At 44.6% G+C, this 10,230-nt stretch overlaps 1 protein-coding gene across 1 annotated transcript in view; it reads right to left on the bottom strand.

The window, feature by feature from the left end:
* slit1a (slit homolog 1a (Drosophila)) overlaps window positions 1-10,230 on the bottom strand; it is a 39,024-nt gene that overhangs the window by 24,533 nt on the left and 4,261 nt on the right. The window contains exons 5-7 of the mRNA XM_010782709.1: window positions 6,620-6,767; window positions 2,167-2,238; window positions 1,190-1,311 (exon numbers count right to left, since the gene is read on the bottom strand). Of these exons, the coding sequence (XP_010781011.1) occupies window positions 1,190-1,311; window positions 2,167-2,238; window positions 6,620-6,767 (342 nt within the window). The remainder of the gene's footprint in view (window positions 1-1,189; window positions 1,312-2,166; window positions 2,239-6,619; window positions 6,768-10,230) is intronic.

The following is a 10,230-nucleotide window of genomic DNA, read 5'->3' on the forward strand; positions in this document are numbered from 1 at the left end:
AATCTGAGTGAGTCCCGATTTTAATTAATGTCTGCTCTTGTTCTTCAACTCCCGCCCTTTTTCTTCCGCTTGTTAACCGAGAGAAAAGGTGAGGAACTCTCGGTACTTCATAAATCAAAAAAGACGCGCTCTCTTGTATAAAGGACAAGATCTGAACCCCACCGTACCCTTTGTCGTCCGTGAGTCTACGTTGTACTTCGGTATTATTGTCAAGAGTATGAAAGTACGACGGCATGACCATAAAGGGGGACCGATCACAACCAGGTTTGTCAGACACAACACACAACACGACGCACCCGGTGTGACATTTTGACGCCGACCCTCCTACTACTCCCCTGCCTCTCACACGACCTTTACTCCGGAGCGAGAGAGAACCCTCGCTTGTCGTAGTCCGACCATCTACTCACCAAAAAAGTGGTCGACAAGACCAGTTGGTTCGGTCGTTGTGTGGTCAGCCGGTTTGGGTGTCGGAGGTTGTGGTGGTCCGACTGGCTGTATCGTCGTCCCTCTTTGACTCGCAGTGCCCTCAAAGAGACGTGAAGAAAATTCCTAAGGGAGAGACGAAATATTTAGGTTGAGTCCCTGTCAAAAACTACAGGTTACTCCATTATATACGACTGTTACCGACTTGAGGACTCCTTTGAACGAAAGAGTAACTTTAGTACAAAGATACAGGATAGAACTTTTCCTTTTTTTTTGTGAATTTGATTTATTTACAAATCCAATGAAAACTTTTACACAATGACCGATGTTGTTCCATTTGAATGATAGAATGACTTATGATACTGGTTTGGAAAACCTAAAAGTATCTTATATTTTTTGGTCCAGGTAACCGTCGATTGGTCTAACTGTTGTGGTAGGTATATTTGTGTTTGACAATTTTCAATTACAAACACCGTGTTTTTGATACTAGCGTACTTTTACGATTAGAATAAGAATTTGAGGTATAGAATTTAATTCATATAGTCAAAATGCCGTTGAAACGACAAGAAGAAATTCGCAAACAACTTAATAGAAATAAGAAACAGTCCAAAATACCGAGTGTTTTTGCAAGTCACGGAATCGATTCATTTCGTCTGTACCTTGACCGATGACAACGACGACGACTTTAGACGTAAATCGTTGTTGTTACGTACCGGTGTACAGACACAACTGGGAGGCAGGGGAGACCAACTAAGTCGACCGTCACCACGGGAGTGACGGCCCGGAGAGGACACCAGGTTGTGGGGGTATTGTGTGACCACCAATCTGTCGTAAGGTGTAGTACTGTGGATGTCATACAAGGTGGCGATTACCCAAGTCTGAGACGAACTACAAGTGATACATACAGAATTGTCATATTTATCTACATCAATAGAGGAGCCCAGGGTGTGCCATTAATAAGAACTTTTTTATACAAATAACATTCAGTACTAATACAGTTTCGAATTTCAATATAAATCCCGTAAAACACACAAACAATAAACAATATGTTAAATAAACACCTCAATACCTCGTAGGGAGAGGGCTGGTACGACACACGGAGGAGAGGGGACATTTATGGTTGGTATGTGTAAAAAGAAGTGAGCACAGGGTCAAATCCTACGGGATGGTGTACTTGGCGAAGGAATATGCTAAACCCTACGTCATTGCGAGTGTGGCCGTGTGTGTGTTTGTGTGGTCACAGACTCAAATGTCTGTGGTGTGGCCACGTCTAACCGAGAGGAAGCGGTGTAAAAAGACAAAGGTCTTTTTGGAGTCAGGAAACGTTTTTTTCTGTTACCGCATGAATAAACTGGACCAAGGGGGTTTACTTCTTTTATAGGGAAGAGGAAGTGGTGTAAGCTACTAAAACGGAAGTTTCCATGGTCAGCTGACCTCAAGTCAGGTGTATTCAGGTAATGTGAGAGGGAGAGGTAGACAGAAAGAGAGCAAAGCAGTAGGGGGAACAAGGAAGTAAATGAGCAACCTAAAATAAGAGAGGTGTGTGTGTGTGTGTGTGTGTGTGTGTGTGTGTGGTGTGTGTGTGTGTGTGTGTGTGTGGCGCTTTGTGGACCTGTTGTGGTGTTGGTGTGTTGGTGTGTGTGTGGTTGTTGTGTGTGCTGTGTGTGTGGTGTGGCTGTGTGTTGTGTTGATTTGTGTCACTTCCGTGTGTCCGGAATCACCCAATAGGACACCCCTGTTTACATCCTACGCAGCTTCTTGTAGGGAGAGAAGGCTCCGGGAGGAACAGACTTAATCCCATTCTGCTCCAGACGTCTGGAGAAAAGAGGAGAAGAGGAGAAGAGGAGAAAAGAAAAAGATACCATCAGTTAACCAACAATAGACTTCTCCATGGTAACAAAGTTGAGTAATCCTCCCATTACCTCTGACCTTTGGTGATTGGCCTGATTATATTAACGGAGATCTATTTCCCAGCTGTAATAGGTCCAGGCATGTTGGAGTCATAACATCCTCAGAACCAATAAACAGTCTGAATACTAAAGTGCTGTGGAAAAGGACTGGAGGGGAAAAGGCTCCGTCTCGATTTGTGAGAGGGTGTTAAGGCCTTCAACTTAAGTCATATTTCTTTTTAGTATAACATTTACAGTTTCCAGCACTAATGTTCTCATATGATATCATGAAATCAATAATGACCTCACTTGTTCTTGTGAAATTTGTTTTTATCCTCTGGGTGTCTGCAAAGTGTCCGCTGAAACCTTTGCATTGCGTTGAAATATGACTTTTCTAGTTTACTCTTTCCTGTGAGCCAGAGGGCTGCTGAGGCAAAACGTTGACAAGGAAAATGTCGGACAAAATCCCACCATAAAAAAACTGTCAAGGAACGAAATGAACACAGAGACATACATACAATTGGTCGTTTAAAACAGAACAGTCACAAACTCTAATCAGTGTCAGATGGTCCCGGGGAACCAGACATCCCTCAACCCCATTAGTGTGGGCATGTCTGTGTGTTTCTGGCCGGCTGCTACTTAGGACCCAGCTCAGTCCCAGAGCAATTCCCTGGTGAATCTGGCAGAGGGCTGTTTATCTGCAGGTCACTTCACAGCTTTTAAAACTATCCTTAACAAGGCTTAGCAGGGCCTGGAGGGAGCCAGCTGTGGGCCAGTCTGGTTGTCCGGACCATGCAGAGGAACTGGCGGCAGAACAGGAGGCATGGGCCTATGCGAGATTTGGTAGACCAGAGGAAAACAGAATCTAAAAGATAATTAAAACGCTATTTGTTACCACAGGGAAAATGAGAAATATTTAAAACACTTATTGGAAACTGAATGTAGTTGATAGTTTTAACCGTCACTCTCTTAAGTGTGTAATTTATTGGTTCATGACCATTTCCAAATAATTTAATTATTCTACTAGAGAAAGACTTATTACATGCCTGTTGGCTGCTGTTTATGTCTGTTTATGGGGGGTAAATGTTTTGTTACACATTCACCGCAGCCACTTAACAGTTTTGAGTTTCCACATTTTTCAATCAGGACTCTTTACCCTTCAAAGAAGTAGCCTACATTTATGGAGCGATATAGGAGCGTAATTGACATTCTTAGGATAGCAGTGATTCCAGACCACAGATTCCTGCGGTGTGCATGCTCTCTCCGTCTGTTTTTGTCTGCCTGTTCCAGTGTGTCTGTGGATTTACAGCTAAGTGACAGCGCTGTGGTTCCTCTGCCCTCACCATGCGGCAGAGTGCTGGGCCAAGTGGCTTTAGCGCCTTCTCTCATCAACCAGTCTGTCTGCCCGGTTCAAACCAGTCTGGCACTCTTCATAATGTCTGCATGTGTTTCAGCATCTACAAGCTGTGTGTGTGTGTCAGCATATAACAAAACCCTCCGAGCCAGACAAGGGCACACAATGCTGTTTGACAACTTTTTAGCCAAAGCGTTGTGGCTGCTAGCAGATCGATATGTGCAAGCGACTTAATCCCTCCAATCAACAAAGGAGCTGCTTTGTCCAATCACCAGAGAAAAAAGAAACAATCTCTCAGAGTCGCCTTCAGACGGACAATCAATGATTCCTATCCCATTTGTCAGGCAGGACATTTGTTTGTGTGTCTGTGTGTGTCTCTGAGCTGGTGTTTGTGTCAGCCCAATCAATGCTCCTCATCCTTTTCATTAGGGTCTGAGCATGGTTTTCATTAAGGGGAAACACATTACGCCTTTGGGTATTCACCCAATGCGTGCGTGAGTCAGAAATGGATGGCAGGACCGCAGCAGTGGATGAAAGGAGTGGGGAGAGGGGGGGTGCATTTTTATGGCAGAGTTCAGTCATTGCAGACTATGGTGCATAATAATCTGTTGTGGTAGTGTTTAGGCTAACTGGGCCTGGTCTCACAAGAGAGGAGTACAGAAACCAGCTCACATCCCCACAGCCATAAACACAACACTGGCATTCATTAGGGGAGACCAGGGCATGGAGGTTGCCGTTCTCCGATTTTTACGTAATGAGAGCAGCATGTGTGTGTTTGTGTGTGTATGTGAGTTTCCTAGTGCCTCATTAACAAGGCATTAGGCTGGCCTTGATACCCAGCAGCCCGCCTTGCTGTAATTGAAACTGATTTTATAATGAACTTCAAGCACAGATCCAACCTGCTGCACCAAATTACTGAGCGGAGTCCCCGCCTCATGCCTTTATTCCTTCACTGCTGATCTGCCTCCTCAAACCTGCCTGTGGTGCTTTGGCAAGCAGGGAAAGACGGAGAGAAATGTGGAGGAGGAAAAGAAATCAAGAGAGGAGGAGAAATAGTGAAGGAAAAGTGATGTGGGAATACAACCTGTACGGTAATGCGCTGATGGGCAGGACAGAAGGAATGTGCATGTTCAAAGCCAGTGTTTCCCTGGTCTTGTAAACCATGAATCAGAACATAGTAGAGTTTATTAGCAGGACGTGGTTAGGCACCAATTAGATCTGAAGGGCATGGAGACATTTAAAATGTCTTTACTCATCTGCTGTGCCGAGAGAATCTACTGTCTATAAAACCTGTGCATGCTGGAGCTATCTTTCAGCCATCTCCCTGTTCTCCCATTACTGCTGCTCCCTGGTTATTGGGCTCATAGATCACATCAGTCTCCACGAGATACTCCACTTTACAACTGGAGGGCACGCCAAGGAAGTCTACAAACCTTAAAACATGGCACAAACTGAGAGGCAATGGTGAAGTTGAATTATTTACATCTCAAAAGTCAATACGCAGCGTGTGCGAAGACTTGAAATGGTCTGAAATACCCCAGTGTTTTTGGGTGGTCATTTAATCAGACAAGAACACACAGAAGTGTGCACCATACGTCCACATTTCGAAATCCAGCACACCACTGCTCTAGAAATGGGTCAGGGTTGTTGGGGAACATGGGATCTGTGACTCCCTTATAACTGGGTATTTATAAACAGACCCCATGGGGAGGAGGAGACCTAGAAACTTGCTGTGTCCTCTGAACTACACACATGGTCCTTGGAAGATCATGCAATCTGACTGCCGCCCTTCCCTATATCCTCCCTTTCCTCAATGTGCATAAAGCTTATAAGTTATAACCGCTGTACTATTTCATGCCGACTTCTGCCGGGCGCATTAAACCCCCCGATAAAGGCAGTAAAAGCACTACCTTGAAAAGTCTAGCCGTGCATTCCCGGGGAATTATGGTACGCTGATAGCATGTGGGGCGTAAACAGTTAATGCTCAGACAGATGTTGAAGGACTGATAAACTGACGGAGGGAAAGCGCACACATGTGGTTCACAGCCATCTGAGCTGATAAGAGCATGTAGCAGCAGTCTTAAGTCTGCTTTAGTCTGCGTGCGTCGCTCACACTGTACAGCTAATTGATGGATGCCTCGCTGCCAGGTGATGCATAGTGAGAAAAGCAAGCTGGAACAACATACGTACATAAAACATGCATGTTTAAATCTTCTCAGCCATGTTAAACCCAGGCATGAGCTTACACAGACGGAGAGATATATATTTGGAAACCCATTTACATCTTTAATGCACACACTTGCAAAAAGATTGCCCGGCAGAACCATGCTTCACAGAACAACGCAGCTGTGGATGTCCCTGCATCTCATTCATTTAGCTCTGCTGCTCAGGTTCCACTGGAATCTAAAGTTCCTTAATATGAAAGTGCTGTCTAGTTCTGAGGGTTATCTGCCCCCCAAAAAGGATCAAAACTGAGCTTTACATGATTGAATAATGTAAATGTTCATTGTTAAAAAAAAGTATAGATTTGTCTGCCATTTTATTGTCATATCCTATTGGGAAGGGTGAATAGTTTTGATGGTATTACATGATGCAAAATCTTCCTTCCATTTAACTTCCCTTTGATGGAGCTGTAATTGCACGTTGCAAAGTTTCTGACTGATCTAGTAACAAAAAAAGATCTAAACAACTATAACTTAAGAGTTGGTGACAATGTCAACTCTTTATAATGTACCCACAGCTGCTTCACAGTTAAAGATTTTTTTCTAAAAAGTCGCAAATTATTTCAGCAAAGTTTCACACATTCTTCTCCATGCCACATACTGTAAATGAGGAGCCAGAACGTTTCAATCAAATAATTGATTAATTTAGTGTGTCTATCATTGGGACAAATAGAACTGTGCATCTGTTTTCAGGTCTAAAAACGGCTAAAGAAAACAGGTATCGTGCTTACATCTCAGCCATGGTGTCGGGCAGGTTGGCTGGGATGGCGGTGAGACCTTTCCCTCTGCAGTCCACGATGTTGTTGCTGCAGGTACACATGGCGGGGCAAGAGCCTCCACCGATGCTGCAGGGCTGAGGGCCGGAAGACTCATGGTGACCTGAAAGGAATATTTAAAGAGAGAAACTCGGTGAGAAACAACTATGATAAGAAAGGAACATGCAACTACAGGTGTGTGATTACAGATGGATTTGGTTTGTTTGAATGGGAGCTGCATGACTCTGAGCAGGATTAGGGGGCGAGATTGTTTTGCCGGAGGATTTGTGCGCCGACATGGAGCAGCTCCTGCACTCACGTGGAGCTCACACTGCTTTGCTGTTCATGTCATCAACCCTTTGTGCTTTATAAGCTGAATTGCAAATGAACACACATTCCCAGGGATGTTTTGACATTGAGAAATAGAAATGAAACCTCCTACTCTTGACTTTGTTGTAAAGCCCAACATCCTTGAGAATCAATGGGCAAGAAACTGGGTTATTTATCAAAGGAGTGCCACGGTATATTGAGAAGAAGAAAGACATGAATAATAGAGCCGGAGCAGCGATTGAAGGCCTCCCAATAACATCCATTGATCGCTCCGTACATTTTTCTCCTGAGTCTGCGTTCTCTGGGTGGAATTGATGCCATTCTGCACATTCAGCTTTACAACCCCCCACCTCTTCACTTCCATTTGTTCTAAAACACTTCAACTTTCACATTTGCATACAGAGCACAGAACCCATCACGCTGTCTCTAGATACCTGTTCAAATAGCTGCGGCACTGTCAACGATATGGTGAAGAGTGAGAGCTTGCACTGGCAGTATGCGGTGTTGGGTCTGTGGTGTGTGTGTGTGTGTGTGTGTGTGTGTGTGTGCGTGTGCGTGTGTGTGCGTGTGCGTGCACAAGATGTGTGTATGCAAGCCTAACCCAGATAAAATGAATAAAACAGACTTTTAAATGGCCTCATTTACACAGCATTACTAATCCGAGTTTCAAACCATGAATATTTGATTACCTTCCTATCCATCGCTTAGCTTGTGTGGAAAATGTTGGCGAGAGAGAGTGGAGTGGGGATAGAGATTCAGGGAGAGGAAGCCAGAGTGAGTGATGGTGAAAGTCAGTGACAGAAAAAGCAACGTGCTCAAAACTCCTCTTCCTAAAACTGAAAGAAAGATGGCTGCCAAACATCATCCTGTTCCATAAAATTATGGGGTCTCCCTCTTGGACCATAAACCATTAAGCTGCGTTTAAGGTCAGACTTCCTGTATCCGGAAAATCATATTAGATTACCTTAAGAGCAAAGATTCTTTGACAGATTTGGCAATCAGGTAAACACAACAAATAGCATCAAGAGCATGGATCCACACTCAAAGAGTCGCTCAAACCACGTGATCTGAGGCCCTGTGATCTGGGATGGCAGAGCTTTGACAGATCTGGGATCAGGTGTAGGGCAGAGAAGAACTCCCTTCTGATCTAACATGGCATATTTGACAGGCCTGGGATCAGGGAAAGTGCAGAGCACAGCTGGAGCGGCCTTAACAATGACAGCTCTCTGACAGGTATACTTGAGGTGAAGCTGTTTGATGTACGCTCGTCCCCTGTTACTCCTGGAGCTGGTTTCCCCATTATCTCTTTCCCGCCCGCTGTCTCTACCACTCTACTCCTGTCCCATTTCCCTTATTTCACTTGCTCGCACCTTTCCATCACTTTCCCTTCCTCCAGCTGCTCTTCTGCTCCCTCTCACGCTTCTTAGCGTGGTTAGAACCATATATCTGCCAATGACCGTCACCACAATTGATGACCTCCCGTCCATTTGCTCCCAATCTAACCTTACTCCACCTCATTTCTCTCATCATTTCAAAATGTTATCACTGGCTTCTTCCCAATTGTCTCTTGCCTTGAATTCCCTTTCAGAACAACATTTGGGTTCTCTCGTCGCAGCATGCAGTCATTTCTTCCCTGTTTCCCACCACAGGAGTTGTGTTTTATTTCACCCCCTCAAGCAAGTCAATACTCATAGCTAATTTAAAACACATTATTTTTACTTCATTTATTATTCCCTGGGGGCATTAACTCAATGCAATAGTCATCCTTTTTTATGTCCTATAACCTCAATTGGCGTCCAACTTTTACTCACCTTTCATGTAAATGATTAAGAGGTTTTACAGGCAAATGTTTTGCTCAATAACATCACAGTGGAAGCCACTTAGACAAACTAAAGTCGCTGTAATCTGAAGTAGAGTAAGAGGATTAAGAGTAATTGTGATACAAATGGAATGGCTGTGGTAAGAACTTCCTTCTGATCACCTTTTTAAACTAAACAGGATCACATTGTGGTGAGAAAAGATCAAAAACAGAAACACAAATGAGCTGCTGGTCATGCACCAGATCGTCTCTAAGAAAAAAATAGAAACATGGGCAGTACAAATGTTAAAAGCCAATTTTGGGGGGTCTGCTTTCCCCAGTTTTTAATGAGCCTGTCAATTTGAGGTATTTTATCGTGATGCGAAACGACTGCTTGAAAAAATATATTATTCCATGAAGCAGTAAATGTGTTACTCTGCTCATTACTGACAAAAATGTAAAATATTGTGACATTTTTCAGGGAGTGATAGTCAGTGAGTCATGATGCCGACAAGCTGCAGAAAATAATCCGATTTTTAACAAGGACTAACACATTGTACCCCATTTCCCTTCTACTGCCTCACAACAACATGCCTCTCTCTCCCTCTTCCTGTCTTCTAACAGAACGCCACCCCGCCCCAAATTCCCCCGCAGGTGGCCTGGCCTGGTCACAGCACAAACTACGTACACAAGAATACTGTGTGTGTGTGTGTGTGTGTGTGTGTGTGTGTGTGTGTGTGTGTGTGTGTGTGTGTGTGTGTGTGTGTGTGTGTGTGTGTGTGTGTGTGTGTGTGTGTGTGTGTGTCGTGGAGGCTTTTATTGTTATCATTCAGGGAGTAAAATTCTCATTAATCACATTTGGCTTTGATCTTCCTTGTGCTTACATTTTACTCCCATTTGTTCTCTTAGCCAGTGAAGAGCTTTATCTCAGCCCAGTGCACAAAGACACATTAATTTACTAACACGCAGACAAACAGGCGTAGACACTGAATCACACAAGCAACTGCACCACACACACACACACACACACACCAGCACCGGCACACACACAGCACGCACACACCACCACACACCACTCACACATCACACCCACCAGCACCAGCAGCCACACACACACACAGCCAGCACAAACACACGCCACCCGCCTCCAACCACACACACAGCACAAACACACCACACGACACCACCACACAGCACACGAGCAGCAGGCACACCAGCACAGCGACCAGCACACACACACCTACGCTTAATGCTGCTTCTTGGAGTGGCTCTTGTGTTAAGAGGTGGCCCGGAAACAGTCCCGGCGTCCTGATGAGGAATTCCGTGGTCGGCTCCTGGTCGGGGCCTTTATTTTCTTTAGGGCCGCTCTTTCAACTGATAGAGTTGGACACCCCAGCCACTGGTTCGCTCCTCCGCCTCCTGTCCTGTGTCCACCCACTTTCTCTTTGGGGGAATACCA

Source organism: Notothenia coriiceps, unplaced genomic scaffold, assembly GCF_000735185.1.
Source record: "Notothenia coriiceps isolate Sejong01 unplaced genomic scaffold, NC01 NC01_scaffold00024667, whole genome shotgun sequence".
Taxonomy (NCBI): domain Eukaryota; kingdom Metazoa; phylum Chordata; class Actinopteri; order Perciformes; family Nototheniidae; genus Notothenia; species Notothenia coriiceps.